At 32.5% G+C, this 26,001-nt stretch overlaps 1 protein-coding gene across 2 annotated transcripts; it reads left to right on the forward strand.

Annotated features, from left to right (window-relative positions):
* The first annotated feature begins 5,862 nt into the window (after positions 1-5,862).
* ak4 (adenylate kinase 4) lies at positions 5,863-25,614 on the forward strand. 2 transcript variants are annotated; one of them, XM_083567770.1, is made up of 6 exons: positions 5,863-6,023; positions 6,206-6,357; positions 9,048-9,167; positions 12,244-12,416; positions 12,816-12,934; positions 24,493-25,614. In XM_083567770.1, exons 2-6 carry the CDS (start codon positions 6,216-6,218, stop codon positions 24,617-24,619), a joined length of 681 nt encoding a protein of 226 aa, XP_083423896.1. In that variant the 5' UTR covers positions 5,863-6,023; positions 6,206-6,215; the 3' UTR covers positions 24,620-25,614. The 2 variants fall into 2 exon arrangements, with proteins under 2 accessions (XP_083423896.1, XP_083423895.1); XM_083567769.1 differs by lacking the exon at positions 5,863-6,023 and having other exon boundaries at positions 6,057-6,357.
* The last annotated feature ends 387 nt before the right edge of the window (positions 25,615-26,001 follow it).

Below are 26,001 nucleotides of genomic sequence, written 5' to 3' on the forward strand. Positions count from 1 at the left end.
CTGGCGTTAAATGTTGTCAACGAGTGCACGTGCCTGGAAGCGCGTCGCTCGCGCGCACATCTGCCCTGCTCTGACGTCACCGCAGCGGGCTCCTTGCTAGTCAATCATGTGTCGCAATAATAATAATAAAAACCCCTAAGATTGGAATTTTTCTAAAAACACATGGAAGAGGGGGAAGAAAAAAAAAAATCTAACTCCATGCAAACGAGCTTGATATCAACAAGTGCGCTCTTTCCCTTACACAGAAGAAGTCCTGCAAAATGGCAGTGGAGGAATGCAATATTGATGATCATTCAGCACTTGGTGTAAAAGTGGATTCCTGGAGGGAATTATTTTAAAAAATCGGGCAGAATGTTAATCATGTTTTAAGACACCCTGAAACATGTAGCATGTACATCGTGAAATGTCTCCATGAGAAGACTGCTAGCAAATCGAGGTGTTTGGAGATTCATCAGGTGCACTCTTCACCATGAAGAGAAGAAGTCCTGCAAAATGGCAGTGGAGGAATGCAAGAGAGCTGAAGTATGATCATTCAGAACTGGGAGTCAAAATGTTCTTCATGTTTGAAGGCACACTGTCACATGAAACACTTACATATTGAATTGTTTGCTACTGTAGCTATGTTTTCACCCATGGTGCAGGTTGCTGACCTGTAGCACTTCTGTTATGCAGTTTCCATCACAAAAATTGGTTCCACCACGTCGAACTGAGCAGAAGCTTTTAGATTAGGGTTGTGGGAGCAGTGCAAGGTTCAGGAGATGTTGCATCATCAAGAAAAGCTTTCTGTTTCAGTATTGGTTGACAGGTGCAATGACTACTGGAACAGATCTACAATGTTTGAAAAAGGAGATTAGTAGAAATATTAAATATGGTGTTCAAATGCAATCCAAGAGAAACAGCAATGGGGGGGGGGGGAAGCAAAACGAGCAATAATATCATTCCATACACTGTTTTGGTCTTTGTACTCAGACACTGACCAGCCAGGCACTTAGCATTGTTTTTTTTTACAACATGTAGCACTGAAATACTAATGTCACTGTCGCTGGTTCAGCAATATTTCCAAACCATTTTACAATATTATAATATTAATAAGAAATCAAAGGCAAAAATGACATGTACAGCAAATCCCATGGTCTCCAGTAAACAATTCAGCTATACGTTTAGTCAGAAAGGCAGTTAGCGATCTATCTTTGAGAAGATGAGATCTTTAAAAGCTTTGGAACTGCATCTCTGGTGTGCAAGATGAGAGATCAGAGAGCTGGGCAAATGAAAGCATTAAAGTGCTGCTGCATCGCTCTCATTTTAATAGAACATGGATTTGTTCCTAGTTGTGCCACAGTGTGGCATTGCAGATCAGTCAGGAAACGAATGAAATAAATCAGGAACTTAATGGAAGATCACGTGCTAATGATAAACATTCATTTTCAAATAATTCAGCCTTTTTTTGTCCATGGAAGAAGCCTCCTTTTAAGTTCTGTTGAAAGCACAAATACGTCAAAGTGTGAAATAAACAAGCAGAATAATTTCCTATACCTTTAGGTTGTTCCACATATTTATTTATCAGTAAAGCGTGTTTAATTGTCACCCATCAGTCCTCATGCACCAGCACAGGAGGAGTTGTAGTCCATTTTCTGTATGAGATGTAATCAGCTATACACTGGAAAAACCTAATGAGACTAGGTTTTGCTGCACACCTTCACACCAATTAAATGTAGGATTTCTCTTTTGTGTTGGAAAGACAGTTTTTGCCAACAGCAACCAAAACAAATATTCTGTTTTGAAGTGAAGAAATGCAATGTCACGTTTTGTCAATCATTACAATCATTTGAAAATTAACTGGTTTCACAACAAAAAAGCCTTCGAAGCACTTTGCATGCGCAGCCAATACACAACTTCTGTACAAAATCATCCTGTTTCTCTAAAAACTATATATATATTTATATATGTCTATGCAATGTTATGCAATTTGCTAGACCTCATAATCAGTGGAAAAGTGGCCACTGTAAGGCCACTGCTGAATACATCATATTCTGGGTAATGAACTATAATCATTACTTTTATACTATAGGGTGGGAAGTGAATTGTGTCAAAAGAAACAATGGCACTGAGGTTTTTAAACACCTTTATTGATATAAAGCAAAATAGTATGTGTGCGAATTAGCTTTTAACTGCAAAGTAAATGAAGAGAAATTAAGCAAGTGGACCAGAAGTAAGTGGAGGGGAGAGTCACCTTTTATCATCTTTATCCAACGATGAAATGTTCATATTTTTCACTGATGCTAGTAGTCTCTTTATAATGAAAAACAGAACAGTACCAACCATCTCAACCAAGTGGAAGACTTATGGGAGGTTGTAGAGCGATGTTAGACAGCACTCTCTATTGTCATCATCATTATTACACCAAAATAGGGAATATATATAGTTTTGGAAGTTCGGCTCCAGTATGGTTCCAGAAATCTATACCAGGAAGCATTAAAGTTGTTTTGGTGGCCCATGGCAGACCAAAACCTTGCAAAGACACATGTTGAAACAGGATGTGTTGTAATGCATAATGATTTACCGGTTGCCAAAGCATAGTCAAAAACAATCCGAAGTGTCATGGATGTAGATAAACTCTTCGAAAGCTCTTAAAAGCCATGATTTGATTTTGTATGTTGATGTACAGAAGGTCAGAATGATGGCGTGTTAAAGTGCTGATTCATTTACACAACAGACAACAGTGTTTAAGTTACACGAAACCTAATATTTTATAATTATTAAGTTCAACAAACTGATGAACACAATAGATCAGATTAGATTAGATTAGATTAGATTACAGGTTCATCCCAATAAATTAGAATATCATTAAAAAGTTAATTTATTTAGGTAATTCAATACAAACAGTGAAACTTGTATATGATATAGAATCATCACACATCACACTCTAATTAAAATGAGAATATTGGAGACTCGTGGTGTCGCACTCTAATCAGATAATTAATTCCAAACACCTGCAAAGGTTACCTGAGTCTTTAAATGGTGTCTCAGTCTGGTTCAGGCTACACAATCATGAGGAAGACTGCTGACGTGACAGCTTTACAGAAGACGATCATTGACACCCTGCACATGGAGGGTGAGACACAAAAGGTCATCGCTAAAGAAGCTGCTGTTCACAGAGTGCTGTATCCAAGCACATGAATGGAAAGTTAAATGGAAGGAAAAACATGGTATAAAAAAGTAAAATGAAGCCCATTCAAGAATTTGGGGAGATTCACAAAGAGTGGACTGCAGCTGGAGTCAGTGCTTCAAGAGCCTCCACACACAGAAGTATCCATGGGCTACATCTGACATTCATTTGGAAATCAAGGTCCCAGAGTCTGGAAGAAGAGAGCAGAGGCACAGAATCCAAGTTGCTTGAGGTCCAGTGTAAAGTTTGCACAGTCAGTGGTGGTTTGGGGAGACATGTCATCTGCTGGTGTTGGTCCCACTGTGTTTGATCAAGTTCAAGCTCAGCACAGCCGTCTACCAGGAAGTTTTAGAGCACTTCATGCTTCCCTCTGCTGACCAGCTTTATGGAGATGCTAATTTCCTTTTTCCTGTAGGATTTGGCATCTGCCCACACTGCCAGAAGCACCACAAGTTGGTTAAATGACCGTGGTGTTGGTGTGCTTGACTGGCCAGCAAACTCACCAGACCTGAACCCCATAGAAAATCTATGGAGTATTGTGAAGAGGAAAATGAGAAACAAGAGACCAAAAAATGCAAATGAGCTCAAGGCCACTGTCAAAGAAACCTGGGCTTCCATACCACCTCAGCAGTGCCACAGACTGATCACCTCCATTCCCCGCTGAATTGAGACAGTGATTAAAAAATAGCCCCTAACAAGTATTCAGTACATATACAGTAAATAAACATACTTTTCAGAAGGCTCAACAATTCAATGTTTTTTTTAAATGGTCTTATGAAGTATTCAAATTTTTTGAGATACTGAGTTTTTGTTCATTGTGAGCCCAAATAATCAAAATTAAAAGAAATAAACACTTGAAATATATCAGTCTGTGTGTGATGAATCTATATAATATATACAAGTTTCACTTTTTGTAGTAAATTACCAAAATAAATCTTTTTAATGATATTCTAATTTATTGAGATGCACCTGTAGATTACATTTTATTGTCATTGTTGAAGGTACATGTTTATGTTGAACTCATTTAACAGAAATATGTACATGTACAAACTTAAATTGAATGTCAGTATAGGCTACATACTGTATTTTACTTTACTGAATTAAATTTGCTGATCCATAAATTCCATGAATCTGCTTGATGCTGACACACTTTCATTGTAACATTAACCACATCATACTAACAGTGAAGCATGGTGGGGGTAGCATTCCGCTTTGGGGCTGCTTGACTAGCTTTAAATTTCCAAGATAATTTAGCACCAAATTCTCTCTCCTCTGCCAAAAAGTTAGAAATGAAGAGGAATTTCATATTTCAACATGCCAATAACCCAATAACGATAAGCCTAACCAGAGCCCAGACCCTAAACCCATCGAAAACCTATGGAATGACCTGAAAAAAGCAATGCATAGGAGATCACCTTGCAATTTGAAGGAACTTTTCTGCAAAAAAAAGGGCATTCTAGATGTGTAAAGTTAGACTTTTTTTCCACAAATAGTTGATGCTGTAATAAAGGCAAGAGGTGTTTCCGCAAAGTATTAGTTGGGAGAAGTGTTCAGACTTATGCAATCAAGCTGTGGTAGTTTATTTATTTAAAATATTCCCCAAAATGTTATATATTTCCTCTGGATTTCTGTTTGTTGGAATAATGCATTAAAGATGGAACAAGTCTGGTATTGATGCTGTTATTTCTGTCTTTATAGTTTTAAAAACCTGCAATTTCATAAGGGTGCGTGGACCTTTGTTCTTCTATCCACTGTATCTTTTTGATGTCCATAATACTAAGGGAGAAGTTCAAAAAAGCTCTGAGACTCTAATTTCTTCACTTCATCACTGTACACTGTTCTATACAGGCAACATGATTTTTATATGTAGAAACATTTTTTATGAAATTTGCTTTGGGTTACAGATTTTCGTTCCATGTGCATAAAAGTAGACGAAGTATAAAGGAAACTAAAATCTCGAGACCGTCATCATTTGCTTGTTTACTTTGGCTGCAATGTAATGTGGAAAAGAGAGAAGTTCACTTAGATGTTGAAAGCTTGCTAATGATTCAAATGTGAAATTCAACACATGGCTGAGGAATTCTTTCCCCCCTTTTCTTGCCCCCAATTGCTCATTAAAGCCTTTAAACACTAAACAGAAGCAACAGGCTGTTTTAAGGAATGTACATATGTTGGTTCTGTGATGATCGCAAATGTTGAGTTTTAAAACCACAATGACTGTATAAGACTGTAGAAAGAACATTACTCATAATCACACACTCCAGTGCTCATGTTAGTTCTCACTCTCCAGTGTTCTGTATTGTTTAAAGACTAGAATCAAACTCTTGATGTCACCCAAATGGGGATGGGTTCCCGTTTTGAGTCTGGTTCCTCTCAAGGTTTCTTCCTCATAACATCTAAGGGAGTTTTTTCCTCGCCACAGTCGCCACGGCTGCTCATCAGGAATAAATACACATCATTCACCTTCACTGTTCAATTCTGTACAACTGCTTTGAGACAATGTCTGTTGTGAAAAGTGCTATAGAAATAAACTTGACTTGTATTTGTCTTTGTGTGTGTTATGATTTACCAATCTATCTAAAATTTCATGAAGTACTTCAACTACAACTCCCATGATTCATTGTGTTGGCTTCTCCTGCAGGTTTTGGTCTCAGCAGTGTGTGATGAAGCTGGGAGGCGTTGAAATTTCTCGTCCATTCATTTGCAGAGAATAGGGGTAGACCCCACCTTCTCCAGCACGGCCTGGGTGGAGGGCGTTTAGAAAAGCGGTGGTGAAAACGGCAAGAAAACACTGGAGAGTTTTTTTTGTTTCTTCTTCTTCTTCTTTCTGAATCAGAAAGTGCACACCAGGTTGGGGGTGGGTTTACTGTGGTTTTCCTTCCTTCCCTTTATTTCTCACTTATTTCCTTATTCAGTGTTTCATTCCTGTGGAGTATAAAAGTCACTCAGATTTTGTTTTAGAGTAGAAAAGTGCAGTGAATTAACGGAATATGCTCTGCGTGGAGATAAAGATCTGATGGTGCGCTTCTTACTCTCCAGTTTCAGGGAGATGTCGAAGCTTTTCCGAGCCGTGATCTTGGGTCCTCCGGGCTCGGGGAAAGGCACCATATCGGAGCGGGTGGCGAGCATCTTCGGCCTGCAACATCTGTCCAGCGGTGACTTCCTGCGCCAGAACATCACGGCTAATACGGGTGCGTGGATTTCCACCCAAATATACACCAGTTCTCCTATATCAGCCTCACGCAACCGTGGAAATAACTCACGCGCGTGCCCCAGATTAACGTTGCGCGCGCAAAAAGAAAGTGCTGGATAGCAAGACCTCGTCGCGTCGTAACTTTAAAGTAGACCGACGTTGATCATACTGTAATGACTGACGCGCGTTCAGAGCATGAACACTTAAGTTTTTCTTTTTCTTTCTTTCTTTCTTTTTCCCCCCCAAAGAACCCGGTGCACGAGCTCCAGCAACCAAACCCTAGGGAAAATTTGAATGCATGCAATATGCATTAAATAAGATGCAACTTTCCAAATCTAGTGCAGGCCTGGGCAAGAAAAAAGGAAAAAGGTTTTCATTTCCATCACAACAAAATCATTGGTGAGAAAATGAGCAAGGGGGGTTAAAACATTGAATTTGACTTATATAGAGTAGTGTTCTTGTATGCAAGGGTAAAATGATGATTGAAATAATGTAAAATTACCACACACACAAAAAACCAAACACAAGTATGGGTGCACACTATTTGTCAAAAATAGCTTGTTTTAAGAAAGAAAGTGGGAAAAGGGGAAATAAGTCATTATTTGTTTGTCTGCTGCAGCTGGTGCACCTCATCCACAGCGTGAAGCACAGAACTGGAATCAGTATTATTAGAGCAGGGAGAGATCATCAATATTTGCTCATTTGTTTCCTAATATTCTGCCATTTTCATTTTCTGCAAATGTATCTCATGCTTAGATTTGTTTTTAAATTGAAACATTCTCAAATACGTCCGTATTTCCATGTGTAAGTCTGAAACGTAAGCATTCATTCAATTAAATGGGGTTGAATGTAGTATTTTGGCCCTTAGTCTATTTTTTTGTTGCACAAGCAATGTCTGAATCCTGAGAGTAAAGGTCTCTGCTCAGGCGATCACTACTAACATCATCTGTTACTTAAATTATATTTCATTTTGCATCTTGCACATTGACATAGACTTCGTTTTCCAGGGAACAAAAGTGTAAAGGTTAAAGGTATGAAGCAACATTTCCTGATATGTTACTTTTGTACTGTGTAAAATGTTTGTTAAATGTGTCTTTAAATCTTGAATGCTTTCGTTTGTATGGACATTCTACTCAAAAGAACACTAGAGCCGGAGTTTTAAGAACATGGATGGATGGATTTGAAAGAAACAGTTGACATTAAGAAGCAAAATGTATATATTAGTTTGGGACACTTCATTGTAATATTTATTTGTGTTTTTCCAAAATGCAATTCTACATTTAGTCCTGATTTGCTGTTAATAATAAATAACCTCCATTCTTCTGTTCCTCCATAATTTGGAATGTGGTTGTGGAGATGTGCTCAGTCACAGGAGCTTTTGTGAAGTCAGGGACCGATGTAGGGTGAGGAGGCCTGGGGGGGGGGAGAGCACTCAGCGGTCCTATTTACCCCGAAGGTGTTCAGTATGGTTAAGGTCAGAGCTCTATAGCAGGCCACTCAAGATCTTCTACTCCAATCCATACGAGTGAACTCTTCATGGAGGTGGTGTTGAGAACATTCTATAAAATTCTTCTTAGAGATAATCTTCGACAAAAAATGGATTAAACCTTTCCGAACACATCTTTACATAAGAAGACACACACACCATTTACAGTGGTATATCTATTTTAAAAGATTTGTGCAAGCATGCAAAACAGTGTACCTTCAAAGTCTCCATACATATTATTTTTTCTAAATGTTTCATACTTGGTTTATATTGTATTTATTTCTTTTCAGATTAGCCTGCATTTGTCAAAACAAGGACATGGTGTACAAAGGATAAGATACAGCCCAGTGATCATTGAAAGGGATGCATTCAAAATGCAGTTCCATGCATAAAACAAAATGTGTTAAAAATGAGTTGATGATAAATGAGAAAGGTTAACTCTGCATTAAGGATTTCTTTTAGTTTATAAAGTTATATTTTGCTAGAAAGTGTTCCATTGTATAGAGACTTTTTGAATAGGGAAGCAAGTAAAATGTTCAATCTGAGGCTCTGCATTCTAAGAAAGCTGTCTATAGCTCATGCTATCACTGGTGCAGAGAATAACACTTAATACCTTATAGTTTCTGGGGAAAATTGTGTCCATTCATTTATTCATCTTCAGTAACCACTCTATCTTGGTCAGGGCTGCAGTGGATCCAATCCCTGGGTAAGATCCTGGGAATGAATCGTGGATAGGCCCATCACAATGGCACAATGCATACACAATAACACACTTATTTACAGCAATTTGAACATAACCAGTCTGACTACGAACACAGACAGAAATAATGAACAATTGGCACAAACATTTGCGTTTTGAAAGCACAGTGAATTTGTAAAAACACTAACTAGATTTTAAACCTCCATTACATCAGCAACAACAACTGTGCAGTACCTTCAGACTAAATTAAACAAAGAAAGAAATATTAATGTGTAATGATTACCAATAAGCATAAGTCCAATTATTATAATTTTTTTGCAAACTCATGGATTTGATGCATTATTGTGGATTTAATTGCCTATGTCTATGATACCATTTTGAATATAATAGAAAAAAAAAAGTAAAGCTCTGTTTCCAGAAATCAAGAAAGTTTTATGGTATAGTACTTTCATAATGAGGTCTTCATATTGGTCCATGTTGGTAATCTAATCCGTCCTTGCAGAGGCTGGAATTTTGGCTAAAGCGTACATAGAGAAAGGTGCTTTGGTGCCAGACCATGTGATGACCCGTCTGATGCTTCCCCGGCTTGAGGAAATGACCCGCCACAGCTGGCTTTTGGATGGTACAGTATAATCGATAATTATAATTCTAAAGTTGTATATTTTGAAAATGTTTACAGCTTTAAACTTATATACTTATAGCATGTATACCTTACAATTGTGGGTTTTTTTAATAATTGCTTGTACATTGTCAACTGAAAAGACATTCAGTTCACTGTTCACTGTGCCTGATTTATTGTACAAAAATGTCTTTGTTTAAATGCAGATAACCTATTGTGGTCCATATGAAAAGTATTTCAGTATTATTATTTGCTTCAGTTCTATAAAATAAACAACTTTTCATAATGAAATACTAAATTTATTCAAAAAAGGAATAAGTAAAACCTGCACCATGCTTGAGGATTTGTTGATACTCATAGTTGTATTTGTCCTTGATTTAGCTTCCAGTATTATCCAAAGATAATATAATCGGGTAGGGACGAGCGTGTTGCAGTGTTTCATCAAACCTAGATACGCATTTTTTTTTTCAAAGGCACAGGAACAATAACCTAAAATAGAGGAACAATTGAAAACTATATTGTATTTCGTGGCTCAAATCTTCTGATTTCTCCACATTTTCTGCTTCATTGTGTATTTAAGTTTGTGAACTCTTTAGAATGTTGTCGGTTCCTGACCCCACAGAGAAGTGAATGTGTGTCAGGTAATAATGTATAATATAGAAAAATGTTGTGGAAGGAGCTGAAGTGTGCAGATCATGTGAGGAAACCCACCAACATTCCAGTGTCAAAGCTGTTCGTACTGCAAAATGGGCTAAAATTTTACCAAAAAATTACACATATCAACAGTTACTAGAAATGTAAAGTAGCCATTTTTGCAGCGCAAATAGGTCACACTATTACCGAAAGCAAAGTTTTACATACTTCTGCCTCTTACATGTATATGTAGTATTGGTGAAATCCTGATAATGGTTAAGGCCATATTTATGTGGAAAATATAGAATGTTCAATATTTTGTATATTATAATATTTTGTATAATATAATATTTTGTTAAGTAGAGTACAAAAACTTTCAAGCAACTGTTTATGCCACACTGCTGTTAAATTCTTATACTTTTCTAGAATGTGAGCCCTGAGCAGTTTAGATTTTATTCTTTGTTTCTTCAGTACCATTTACAGGAACTTGTATGGCAGATTGCTCTACACAATCTAATCCTAAAAGTGTAGTGATGGAACTGTTTATTATCGCTGTACTTTGAATGATAACAGGAACTAATTATTTGATACCAGTTGAGATACTGCTTTTAGCTTATTGCTTGGTTTTTTTTTTTTTTTTTTTTTTTTTACTGGAACCTGAAAATCATCAGACCGTCCTTTCTTCTACTTTCGATCCAATAAGGAGCAGTTTTGGCTTGCGTCAGCAAAAAAACAGCAGCCAATTCTATTGTTCCTCAAGTGGGGAATCAAGTTCAAATGGGCTTGGAGTTTCAATATTTATGCTAGAAGGTTGCCTCAGGGCTTTTTCAGGAAAACATCCTCAAATTTCAAACTAGTTTTTAAATATATGTTGATTTAAGTTATCTATTTCAAGAAAAAGAGATATTGCCCAAAATATAATAATATAGTACATGGATATACCGTGTGGGATGTCTAAACTCATAATTATGCATTTTCATGCTTGGTACACAAGAGGAATAAACATGGATGCCTCTATGGAGGTGTTAATTTTGTTAACAATAATAGTGATTATTATGATAACAGTACGATATTATGAGAATTTATGATGTATGACGTTTTTGATGGTCAGTGTGTCTCAGTTAATTGAGTAATAGAAAATACTACATTCAGACAAATGGCTGTAATTATAGTTTATAGTAATAGTTTATAAAGTGTCTGTAAAACGTTTGGAAACACCTAGGCTTTTATTATTCTTTAGACACCAACAAGTTCCTTCTGATTATATGCAAGAAACAAGGTCAAAGGGACAGGTTGATCTGAAAACACACAAGAATTGTACAGTGAATGACCTCAAATGGGAGAAACGTTTGAGGACAGATGACACCAAATTAGATTTCTTTTGGCTCTAACAGAAGAACTTGTGTAAGAAAGAACAGGAGAGATGATGTTAGGAGACTGTTTCACAACCACATTCAAACATTGAGGTTGAGGTTTGTTTTTATAGAGACTTATTCTGGGTGAAGGGAATCTTGAATCAACATGGCTACCATTCCACGATCAACACCATGTAATTGTATCTGGACTGCAGGCTATTTGGAATGAACTTCACCATACAAGAAAATGACCAAAGCATACATCCAAGCTCTGTTAGCGGTATTTAGAGAGCAAAACAGTTGGGTGGAGTGTAATGTGTCATGGATTGACCTGCCCAATCACCACACCTAAATCCTATTGAACTACTCTGTTGAACTGCATGTTTTACAAGAGGCACTGCAAAGTATTCCAGCTGATTTGGATAAACTATCCGGATGCCAGGAGTGGCATCCTGGGCTTTTTCGGAGTGGAAGATAAGAAATTCTCAGTTACAAGCTTTTTTAGCACAGCAGAGAAATTCATACTTTCCAAAATACTTGTGTTGGTGTTAAATTGGATGTAAGACACTACTTGGCAAAGCCAGATTGCATGTTTAGTGAAATTTCTGTAATCAGTTTGAAATCAGCTGTAACACTGTGGTGGAGCGAAGAGGGTGGGGCCTGACATAGAATCAAGTTGGCACAACTTCAGCCTGATTTGCTTCAAGGTTTATAAACATTGCTACTTGATTTCCCTTAAAAAAACAAGAAATGTGTGTCCGTCAGAATACACTCTACTTTAGCCTTGGGCTTAAAGATATGGTGTAATGATTTGATGGCAAAAAAGCGAGATCTAAAAAAGTATTCTGTATCTTTTTACATGTTATGAAATGCAGTGGTGTTGCAGAAGAATGTGTTGCAATTGTTTGCCAGTGCTGGACATGTAATGAAATTTTAAGACCAATCTAATCGGAAGCTCAACGTTCTTCTTCTAAATGATAAGAATAGAAAGATTTTCAGTTGTCTTGACCCTTAAGGCTGAAATTCTTTATTATTCAGTATTTCTTTCTTATTTGTTTTGCAAAGTTTTATTGGCTCGCCCTTCCCTCTAGGTTTTCCTCGGACCCTAGCCCAGGCTGAGGCACTAAACAGTGCCTGTGATCTTAATGTTGTCATTAGCCTTAACATTCCCCTGGAGACGTTAAAGGAAAGACTGCGTCATCGCTGGATTCACCCGGCCAGTGGGAGGGTGTACAACATGTGCTTTAACCCTCCCCGTGTTCAGGTAGACATCTCTTCTTTCCTTTACTGTAGATTAATAAGGATATTGTCTTTTCCTGCGATTTGATTGTGTTTTTTGTTTCAAAATGAAATTTTATTAATTCTTAGCTTTCTTCAGAGGAAAAACTTTCGAGATATTGTGGGTACAAATACACCAGGAATTAAATAGAAAAAAAAAAAAAAATGACATACACTGGGTACATATATCATGAACAGAAATCATAAATCATACATATTATTTTATATTGATGCCCTTACAGAAAGTGAATTTCAACATTTCCTGAAAGTGCACATATGAAACCACTTAAAAGTGAGGCCTAGGCTTATCAAGTCTTGTTTTTCAGAACTTCCTCAGGAACTTGTGTACAACAAGGCCCTTGTGTTCTCTGTCTTTCTGCTTTAGGGAGTGGATGATATCACAGGAGAGCCACTGATTCAACATGAAGATGATAAACCAGAGGCTCTGGTTGCCCGTCTGAGGCACTACAAAGACGTGGCAAAGCCGGTCATAGATTTATACAGGTAAGTTTACTGAGGTGTTTGCTATGTGGCAAAAGCCAGAAGTTGGCACAAATTTTGTAAATGGACTCCCAACATTTACAGAACAGGGCCACAGCTCTGTTTTTTAAAGCAAGCTTGAAAAGCAGTTACAATCTACATTAGAGTCAAAGGTTCTCAGAGAGACTGATCAAACAGTGTGACAAGGTGCAATAGCCTTGTTTGCTTTTTGAACTAATTAAGTCATAATAATGTTACACACTTTGAATGAAATCAAACTATGTGGAAAAATAAGGCCATGTTTACACTAATACTTTTTCATTTGAAAACGCATTTTCTTCTCTCGGTTTTGGCCTTCCGCCCACTCTGAGACGGCGTTCTCAGGTCAACGCAAAAGTGGATTTATTCAAAAAAGTATTTTACAAAACGGAGGTTTTCAAAAACAATGTTCCATTTTAGTCATTGCCACGACGTTTATAAAAGCCGGAAAGTAAATGAACGGCAGGCGGATTTGATGCGCCTTATGGTTTGCTCACGCGCAGTAAAGGGACGAATTTGTTTTTAAATGTTTTATTGTGGGTGAGAAACGTTTGGGAAATGAAAGTGTGGACACTTGACAAAAAAGCAGTTTTCAAGTTTATCTGGATTAGTATAGACATAGCTATAGTCAATATAAATTTCACGCATAATCCTTTATGCGAAAGAAGTTGATTCTATGGCTACTAATGAATATCAGCGTGGTTGAAGAAAATTTTTCATTAAAATCACATTTCACAAGTACATTTTATCTGATCACGAGAAAAGGTAACAACTCCAACAAATCATAGAGCAGCACTTTATAAAACATTTTATGTTAGTCTCTCAAGTTTGGTTCTTAATAGTTCATTTAAGTCAATGGCAGACGGGTAATCATTATTCAAAAAATTTAAGGGTTACATATGAGTGCAGGAGTAAAACATAGGACATTGCTGAACATGAAAAATCAGTAACCAGGTAAACAAAATTGGTCCAGGAAACATGACAGACATTAATTCTGAGTTACTAAAAGACTGGGGGAAATTCTGAACTGTAAGCGAAATTTGGAGAAATTTTTTTTCCTTTTGGCTACCGTAGTTTCTAACATATTTGAGGTGTTTTTAGTACACTTCACTTCTTCAGCCAAGTGTCTTTTTATGATTGTGCTCAGAATAAGCTCTCTCAACCTACACTCTCTTGCTTCCGTATGTACCTGCTATACAGACTATAAGGACAAAACCCTACCATAAGATATATACAGTACAGACCAAAAGTTTATATATATTATATATACAGTACAGACCAAAAGTTTATATATATTATAGATACAGTACAGACCAAAAGTTTATATATATTATATACAGTACAGACCAAAAGTTTATATATATTATATATACAGTACAGACCAAATGTTTATATATATTATATACAGTACAGACCAAATGTTTATATATATTATATACAGTACAGACCAAATGTTTATATATATTATATATACAGTACAGACCAAATGTTTATATATATTATAGATACAGTACAGACCAAAAGTTTATATATATTATAGATACAGTACAGACCAAATGTTTATATATATTATATATACAGTACAGACCAAAAGTTTATATATATTATAGATACAGTACAGACCAAATGTTTATATATATTATATATACAGTACAGACCAAAAGTTTATATATATTATAGATACAGTACAGACCAAAAGTTTATATATATTATATATACAGTACAGACCAAAAGTTTATATATATTATAGATACAGTACAGACCAAAAGTTTATATATATTATATACAGTACAGACCAAATGTTTATATATATTATATATACAGTACAGACCAAAAGTTTATATATATTATATATACAGTACAGACCAAATGTTTATATATATTATATACAGTACAGACCAAATGTTTATATATATTATATATACAGTACAGACCAAAAGTTTATATATATTATATATACAGTACAGACCAAATGTTTATATATATTATATATACAGTACAGACCAAAAGTTTATATATATTATAGATACAGTACAGACCAAATGTTTATATATATTATATATACAGTACAGACCAAAAGTTTATATATATTATAGATACAGTACAGACCAAATGTTTATATATATTATATACAGTACAGACCAAATGTTTATATATATTATAGATACAGTACAGACCAAAAGTTTATATATATTATATATACAGTACAGACCAAAAGTTTATATATATTATATATACAGTACAGACCAAAAGTTTATATATATTATATATACAGTACAGACCAAATGTTTATATATATTATATATACAGTACAGACCAAATGTTTATATATATTATATATACAGTACAGACCAAAAGTTTATATATATTATATATACAGTACAGACCAAAAGTTTATATATATTATATATACAGTACAGACCAAATGTTTATATATATTATATATACAGTACAGACCAAAAGTTTATATATATTATATATACAGTACAGACCAAATGTTTATATATATTATATATACAGTACAGACCAAAAGTTTATATATATTATATATACAGTACAGACCAAATGTTTATATATATTATATATACAGTACAGACCAAAAGTTTATATATATTATATATACAGTACAGACCAAATGTTTATATATATTATATATACAGTACAGACCAAATGTTTATATATATTATATATACAGTACAGACCAAATGTTTATATATATTATATATACAGTACAGACCAAATGTTTATATATATTATATATACAGTACAGACCAAAAGTTTATATATATTATATATACAGTACAGACCAAATGTTTATATATATTATATACAGTACAGACCAAAAGTTTATATATATTATATATACAGTACAGACCAAAAGTTTATATATATTATATATACAGTACAGACCAAAAGTTTATATATATTATATACAGTACAGACCAAATGTTTATATATATTATATACAGTACAGACCAAATGTTTATATATATTATAGATACAGTACAGACCAAAAGTTTATATATATTATATATACAGTACAGACCAAAAGTTTATATATATTATATATACAGTACAGACCAAAAGTTTATATATATTATATATACAGTACAGACCAAATGTTTATATATATTATATATACAGTACAGACCAAATGTTTATATATATTATATATACAGTACAGACCAAAAGTTTATATATATTATATATACAGTACAGACCAAATGTTTATATATATTATATACAGTACAGACCAAAAGTTTATATATATTATATATACAGTACAGACCAAAAGTTTATATATATTATATATACAGTACAGACCAAAAGTTTATATATATTATATACAGTACAGACCAAATGTTTATATATATTATATACAGTACAGACCAAATGTTTATATATATTATAGATACAGTACAGACCAAAAGTTTATATATATTATATATACAGTACAGACCAAAAGTTTATATATATTATATATACAGTACAGACCAAAAGTTTATATATATTATATATACAGTACAGACCAAATGTTTATATATATTATATATACAGTACAGACCAAATGTTTATATATATTATATATACAGTACAGACCAAAAGTTTATATATATTATATATACAGTACAGACCAAATGTTTATATATATTATATATACAGTACAGACCAAAAGTTTATATATATTATATATACAGTACAGACCAAATGTTTATATATATTATATATACAGTACAGACCAAATGTTTATATATTATATATACAGTACAGACCAAAAGTTTATATATATTATATATACAGTACAGACCAAATGTTTATATATATTATATACAGTACAGACCAAAAGTTTATATATATTATATATACAGTACAGACCAAATGTTTATATATATTATATATACAGTACAGACCAAAAGTTTATATATATTATATATATATACAGTACAGACCAAAAGTTTATATATATTATATATATATACAGTACAGACCAAAAGTTTATATATATTATATATACAGTACAGACCAAATGTTTATATATATTATATATACAGTACAGACCAAAAGTTTATATATATTATATATACAGTACAGACCAAATGTTTATATATATTATATATACAGTACAGACCAAAAGTTTATATATATTATATACAGTACAGACCAAATGTTTATATATATTATATACAGTACAGACCAAAAGTTTATATATATTATATATACAGTACAGACCAAATGTTTATATATATTATATATACAGTACAGACCAAATGTTTATATATATTATATACAGTACAGACCAAAAGTTTATATATATTATATATACAGTACAGACCAAATGTTTATATATATTATATATACAGTACAGACCAAATGTTTATATATATTATATACAGTACAGACCAAAAGTTTATATATATTATATATACAGTACAGACCAAATGTTTATATATATTATATACAGTACAGACCAAAAGTTTATATATATTATATATACAGTATAGACCAAAAGTTTATATATATTATATATACAGTACAGACCAAATGTTTATATATATTATATACAGTACAGACCAAAAGTTTATATATATTATATATACAGTACAGACCAAATGTTTATATATATTATATATACAGTACAGACCAAATGTTTGGACATACCTGCTCATTCAAAAAGTTTTCTTTATTTTCATGACTATGAAAATTGTAGATTCACACTGAAGGCATCAAAACTATGAATTAACACATGTGGAATTATATATGGAATTATATACATAACAAAAAAGTGAACTGAAAATGTCATATTGTAGGTTCTTCAAAGTAGCCATCAAGAGAATGCCAAGAGTGTGCAAAGCAGTAATCTAAGCAAAAGGTGGCTACTTTGAAGAACCTACAATATGACATTATTATATTATATATACAGTACAGACCAAATGTTTATATATATTATATATACAGTACAGACCAAATGTTTATATATATTATATACAGTACAGACCAAATGTTTATATATATTATATATACAGTACAGACCAAAAGTTTATATATATTATATATACAGTACAGAACAAAAGTTTATATATATTATATATACAGTACAGACCAAATGTTTATATATATTATATATACAGTACAGACCAAAAGTTTATATATATTATATATACAGTACAGACCAAATGTTTATATATATTATATACAGTACAGACCAAATGTTTATATATATTATATACAGTACAGACCAAAAGTTTATATATATTATATATACAGTACAGACCAAATGTTTATATATATTATATATACAGTACAGACCAAATGTTTATATATATTATATACAGTACAGACCAAAAGTTTATATATATTATATATACAGTACAGACCAAATGTTTATATATATTATATATACAGTACAGACCAAATGTTTATATATATTATATACAGTACAGACCAAAAGTTTATATATATTATATATACAGTACAGACCAAATGTTTATATATATTATATACAGTACAGACCAAAAGTTTATATATATTATATATACAGTACAGACCAAATGTTTATATATATTATATATACAGTACAGACCAAAAGTTTATATATATTATATATATATACAGTACAGACCAAAAGTTTATATATATTATATATACAGTACAGACCAAAAGTTTATATATATTATATATACAGTACAGACCAAATGTTTATATATATTATATATACAGTACAGACCAAAAGTTTATATATATTATATATATATACAGTACAGACCAAAAGTTTATATATATTATATATACAGTACAGACCAAAAGTTTATATATATTATATATACAGTACAGACCAAATGTTTATATATATTATATACAGTACAGACCAAAAGTTTATATATATTATATATACAGTACAGACCAAATGTTTATATATATTATATATACAGTACAGACCAAATGTTTGGACATACCTGCTCATTCAAAAAGTTTTCTTTATTTTCATGACTATGAAAATTGTAGATTCACACTGAAGGCATCAAAACTATGAATTAACACATGTGGAATTATATATGGAATTATATACATAACAAAAAAGTGAACTGAAAATGTCATATTGTAGGTTCTTCAAAGTAGCCATCAAGAGAATGCCAAGAGTGTGCAAAGCAGTAATCTAAGCAAAAGGTGGCTACTTTGAAGAACCTACAATATGACATTATTATATTATATATACAGTACAGACCAAATGTTTATATATATTATATATACAGTACAGACCAAATGTTTATATATATTATATACAGTACAGACCAAATGTTTATATATATTATATATACAGTACAGACCAAAAGTTTATATATATTATATATACAGTACAGAACAAAAGTTTATATATATTATATATACAGTACAGACCAAATGTTTATATATATTATATATACAGTACAGACCAAAAGTTTATATATATTATATATACAGTACAGACCAAATGTTTATATATATTATATACAGTACAGACCAAATGTTTATATATATTATATACAGTACAGACCAAAAGTTTATATATATTATATATACAGTACAGACCAAATGTTTATATATATTATATATACAGTACAGACCAAATGTTTATATATATTATATACAGTACAGACCAAAAGTTTATATATATTATATATACAGTACAGACCAAATGTTTATATATATTATATATACAGTACAGACCAAATGTTTATATATATTATATACAGTACAGACCAAAAGTTTATATATATTATATATACAGTACAGACCAAATGTTTATATATATTATATACAGTACAGACCAAAAGTTTATATATATTATATATACAGTACAGACCAAATGTTTATATATATTATATATACAGTACAGACCAAAAGTTTATATATATTATATATATATACAGTACAGACCAAAAGTTTATATATATTATATATACAGTACAGACCAAAAGTTTATATATATTATATATACAGTACAGACCAAATGTTTATATATATTATATATACAGTACAGACCAAAAGTTTATATATATTATATATATATACAGTACAGACCAAAAGTTTATATATATTATATATACAGTACAGACCAAAAGTTTATATATATTATATATACAGTACAGACCAAATGTTTATATATATTATATACAGTACAGACCAAAAGTTTATATATATTATATATACAGTACAGACCAAAAGTTTATATATATTATATATACAGTACAGACCAAATGTTTATATATATTATATACAGTACAGACCAAATGTTTATATATATTATATACAGTACAGACCAAATGTTTATATATATTATATATACAGTACAGACCAAAAGTTTATATATATTATATATACAGTACAGACCAAAAGTTTATATATATTATATATACAGTACAGACCAAATGTTTATATATATATTATATATACAGTACAGACCAAATGTTTATATATATTATATACAGTACAGACCAAAAGTTTATATATATTATATATACAGTACAGACCAAAAGTTTATATATATTATATATACAGTACAGACCAAATGTTTATATATATTATATACAGTACAGACCAAAAGTTTATATATATTATATATACAGTACAGACCAAAAGTTTATATATATTATATATACAGTACAGACCAAATGTTTATATATATTATATACAGTACAGACCAAATGTTTATATATATTATATACAGTACAGACCAAATGTTTATATATATTATATATACAGTACAGACCAAAAGTTTATATATATTATATATACAGTACAGACCAAAAGTTTATATATATTATATATACAGTACAGACCAAATGTTTATATATATATTATATATACAGTACAGACCAAATGTTTATATATATTATATACAGTACAGACCAAAAGTTTATATATATTATATATACAGTACAGACCAAAAGTTTATATATATTATATATACAGTACAGACCAAATGTTTATATATATTATATATACAGTACAGACCAAATGTTTATATATATTATATATACAGTACAGACCAAAAGTTTATATATATTATATATACAGTACAGACCAAATGTTTATATATATTATATACAGTACAGACCAAAAGTTTATATATATTATATACAGTACAGACCAAAAGTTTATATATATTATATATACAGTACAGACCAAATGTTTATATATATTATATACAGTACAGACCAAAAGTTTATATATATTATATATACAGTACAGAACAAAAGTTTATATATATTATATATACAGTACAGACCAAATGTTTATATATATTATATATACAGTACAGACCAAATGTTTATATATATTATATATACAGTACAGACCAAATGTTTATATATATTATATATACAGTACAGACCAAATGTTTGGACATACCTGCTCATTCAAAAAGTTTTCTTTATTTTCATGACTATGAAAATTGTAGATTCACACTGAAGGCATCAAAACTATGAATTAACACGTGGAATTATATATGGAATTATATACATAACAAAAAAGTGAACTGAAAATGTCATATTGTAGGTTCTTCAAAGTAGCCATCAAGAGAATGCCAAGAGTGTGCAAAGCAGTAATCTAAGCAAAAGGTGGCTACTTTGAAGAACCTACAATATGACATATTTTCAGTTGTTTCACACTTTTTTGTTATGTATATAATTCCACATGTGTTAATTCATAGTTAATTAGTTAATTATTTTAACCAAATTTCCTATAAAGCCTATAACAGAGGCAGTAAAATGACAGTAAATTTCATCCTATTATTTTCAGGATTGCAACGTAATATTTCTTAAGCAATTCACTGGTTTACAATATATATTAAATTAAAATAAAATACTACAAATATTGATTATGGGGGGGTCTAACGTTTTAGGTAATGTTTAGGTTCTTTATTTATGTGACTATTTTAGTGGAACACAAACACTCTTCATGCTTAGATTATGCTAATGAACATAATCAAGCTTGTTCAGGGAAGTGCTCCAGGTCAGAAGTTTATGACTTCAAATCTCAGCCCTGGTTGTATGCTCGAACAAAACTTGAACCCTTCTTCTGCGTTTATGGCAAATGCCCTTATCCAGAATGACTTAAATTTATCTCATTCATACAACTGAGCAGCTATGGGGTTAAGGGCTTTGCTCAGGGGCCCAGGAGTAAGAGCTTGGTTTGAGATTTGTATTTATGATCTTTGGATCCAAAGTCTAATACCTTAAGCACTAAGCTACCACCTTCCCCTGATTTGTTTACTTGCACCCTATTTTAATCATAAGTCATATTGGGTTACATCGACATCTATTCTAGTGGATACGATTTATTTGCTAGTGTATTTACTGCTGGTAAACTTTTCAATTATTTATTTTCTGGCAACTCTGCTGCATAGAGATTACTAGAAGTATGGATGTATTTGGGAAATACAAGGACAGTAAATTTAAGTAGTTGAGTACATCTGTAGTTATTTGTTAGCTGTTGATGTATTCCGTTGCCTACAAAGTTGTTTTGCACTCCTTGTTCAAATGTTAATGGCATGCATTTTCTCTACTATGCCGATTAAAGCAATTCAGCTAAATGTGTTTACGGCTCAAAAAAAAAAACCAAACAGTCTTAGCATTATAGTAATAGCACTCTGGTTTTACTCTGTATAGGGGAACCAAAACCCTGTATGAATCAGTTCAACAGTGGTTCAAGTCAGTTTGAGTTTGAATAGCCAGAGCTTGTCAGGTCACGTCTGGTCATGTTAGCTTTTTTCAACTGAATAAAAAGATGTTTTACAGTCTAGACATATGTGTAGGCTGGATTTACTTGCTACAGAATTTGGGAATTTAAGTAACACAGCATCGATGTACTGAGAAGATACCAGTACAGTAATACAGTGCATCTCACAGACCATTAGAACATTAAAATAGGAAAATGAAAATCATGTGGTTGAATGACCACATGAAGTTGCTGCATTTTCTCGCTACGTGTATTTATTTATTTATTTTTAACTTCTTGGAGTTAATTTCTTGCATTTTTCGATTGTAGGCCACAATTTTTTTTTCCTCTTTTAATTCCACAGCAATCTGCCAATGTACATTTTATTTACGGTATATATAATGTCATCGAAAATTCGCAATATAAGTTCACACCCATCGAGCTGAGACAGATGCAAGTGCAGTTGAGACAGGTTAAAAGTAATCAGTAAACCATGTCCAAAGGTTAAGCCAACTTCAAGCTCACAGACAGGCAGAGGGTCAGGAGATCAGTGAACAGGATTTCACAGTAGGAACCAGGAAACAAAGACGAGTAAAAAAAATTTATGAATTGTGACCTACAAAGAAAGCTTGGTAAATTCAGAGTTGGCACTGCGCATTTACATTGCAAAATCAGTTTTAAGGTTACGTGACACTCTTATTACTCCATAGTTGAGGCTTAAAAACAGTCGTTCCCTCATCAGCCTCTTTTTAATAATGATCTGATAAATTGGTTTGAGCACTGACAAACAGACCTTCCGCTTCTGTAACTTCTAAAGCAATGCTGCAGCACTCATGCGTCTGTTTTTTGAAGTCAGCTTCTCCACCTGACGCACAGCACGAAGACTCTTTGATAGACTCTTGCGAGGTCTGTTCTGAGTGGAAACCGTCTTGGAAAACCTCTGTATGACTCTGTATGAAAGTCTGTATGGCCGGGGTCATACTGAGTTTTTTTTAAGACGGTTTCCACTCAGAACAGGCCTCGCAAGAGTCTATCAAAGAAGTCAGCTTCTGCACCTGACGCACAGCACGAAGACTCAACTTCTTTGATGGACCCTTGCGGGGCCTATTCTGAGGGGAAACCGTTTCGGAAAACCTCTGCATGACCTTGGCCACTGTACTGTAACTCAGTTTCCATGTGTTACCGATCTTCTTATAGCAGTTAATAAAAATATAGTTAATCAACCAGTTAACAATTACATTCTCTATTCTGAGCATATAAATTTGGCTTATGATGGAGTGCAATAGCCCTTTAATATAACGTTCTGCATTTTGAAAAATAACGGTGTGGACGTTTGGGTCTTTGCAGCGTTTTGCTGAGACTGATGTTAAACCCTAGGTCTAAACACCCTAGGTCTAAACATCATATCATGATGCTTATTTCATAGATCATACACTATGTGAATATATATATATATATATATATATATATATATATATATATATATATATATATATATATATATATATATATATATATACTTCCCGTGGGCTCACCACCTGCAGGAGGGACCGTAAGGGACGGTGCTGTGAGGATTGGGCAGCAGCTGCTTAGACGGCTGCCCCCGCGACCCGAATTACGGATAAGCAGGAGAAAATGAATGAATGAAATATATATATATATATATATATATATATATATATATATATATATATATATATATATATATATATATATATATATATATATATATACACTGATCTGAAATTCATCGATTGAGGTTTGGGAAACGTTTGCTTGTAATTTTAGCAATTGTGATGTTCACATCTGTACACTAAATTCATTAGAGTTGTTTTGTGTATTTAAAGGGCCAAAGGCATCCTACACATGTTTTCTGACACAGAGACGGACCGCATCTGGCCATACGTCAGCTCACTACTGAGTGCTAAGATCCCGACAGACCATGCAGACGCTCAGAGGGCCACAACCCACTGAAGAAATGGTTAATGTTTTTTTTAATGGTCAATTCTACACATCAGAAGATCAGTTATCACTGTATTACATCATTCAGATCATTTTTTTAAAAAGGAATCATTCCTTAATTTCTATTAACAGTGAATTATCAGGATCATTTTAGGTTAAAAGTGTTATTTTAGGTGCTGCAAAAAACATGCCAAAGCTTGCATCTGTCCTAGAAATCATTAGCTCAGATGTAGAATACCTGTTGACTAACCTGGATGTTTGTTTTTTTGTAGTTTTGAGGAAACACATCTATATATACGAACTAGAAATAAGTAGAATCTTCACAAATCTGTTTTTTTTTTTTATAAGTGGAATAAGTAAGTGATAAAGGACAGGTGTCATGTTTCACAGGATTCCTGTGATGTATGTGATTGATTCATTTCTGTCACTTTATTTCTGATACACTACTTGGTCTTACTATAACATGCAGATGTGTCTTATGCTGCCTTTCTCTCTGGAATGTTCTCTCATCAATGAACCTGTATGACTTCTGCTCTTACTAAATGCTTGTACAGACTTAATGCTGTGCTTGCAGATTTTAGGGCAAATGCTCCATGTGTGTGTGTGTGTGTGTGTGTGTGTGTGTGTGTGTGTGTGTGTAGGTAAGATGGATTTGTGGACTTTTGGAGGTCAAGGCTTTGAGAAATTGTTGCCAGCCAGCATTGACAATAAGTGTGATTTTGAACAATTGTGACAAGAAAACTTAACTTTTTTTCTAAAAGTTTTAAGTTTCAAGCAGGTAAAGATGAGGCGGTATGATCTCTGTATACGACTCGAAATGAAAACAAACATTTCTAAATAGCGTATACACGTCTTCTTTCAATAGGCACAATATTAGGGTTATAAAGCCAAAGTTTATAAAACAAACCGCCTCACTTTTTTTATTGTGCAATATTCCTCCCCTTCGGCATTCGGCTCTGAACTTGTCATCTCTAAATCTAATAAAGCCTTTATCTTGTTTCTAAAAATCAGTAATATGGATTTATTTGTAACCGGTTGCTGACAACACAAAGTAGCAAAACCACATAAGATGTGAAACATGCCTGGACATGCTGAGAATCAGAGTTATTGCTACGATACAGCACTTTTTTTTATTATTGATTTATTTTTTTACCAATTATATCTACGCCTACGAGGCAAATTAGATCCTGTTATCATTCATGTTTTATCAGCTACAGTATGACCAGTCCCCTGCTCTCCAGTAAAGGCAATAAAACAAATTCATCTTACAATAGCAAACTAAAAGGTGCATCTGGAAGATTCTCTAGTGTCTGATAAGTGACTCTACAAAATCTTTCCCTAAATGATTCAATAAATGTCTCCTAACAGAAAACTTCACCAAATGAGTCTTTATG

This window comes from Silurus aristotelis (genome assembly GCF_946808225.1).
Source record: "Silurus aristotelis genome assembly, chromosome: 2".
NCBI lineage: Eukaryota > Metazoa > Chordata > Actinopteri > Siluriformes > Siluridae > Silurus > Silurus aristotelis.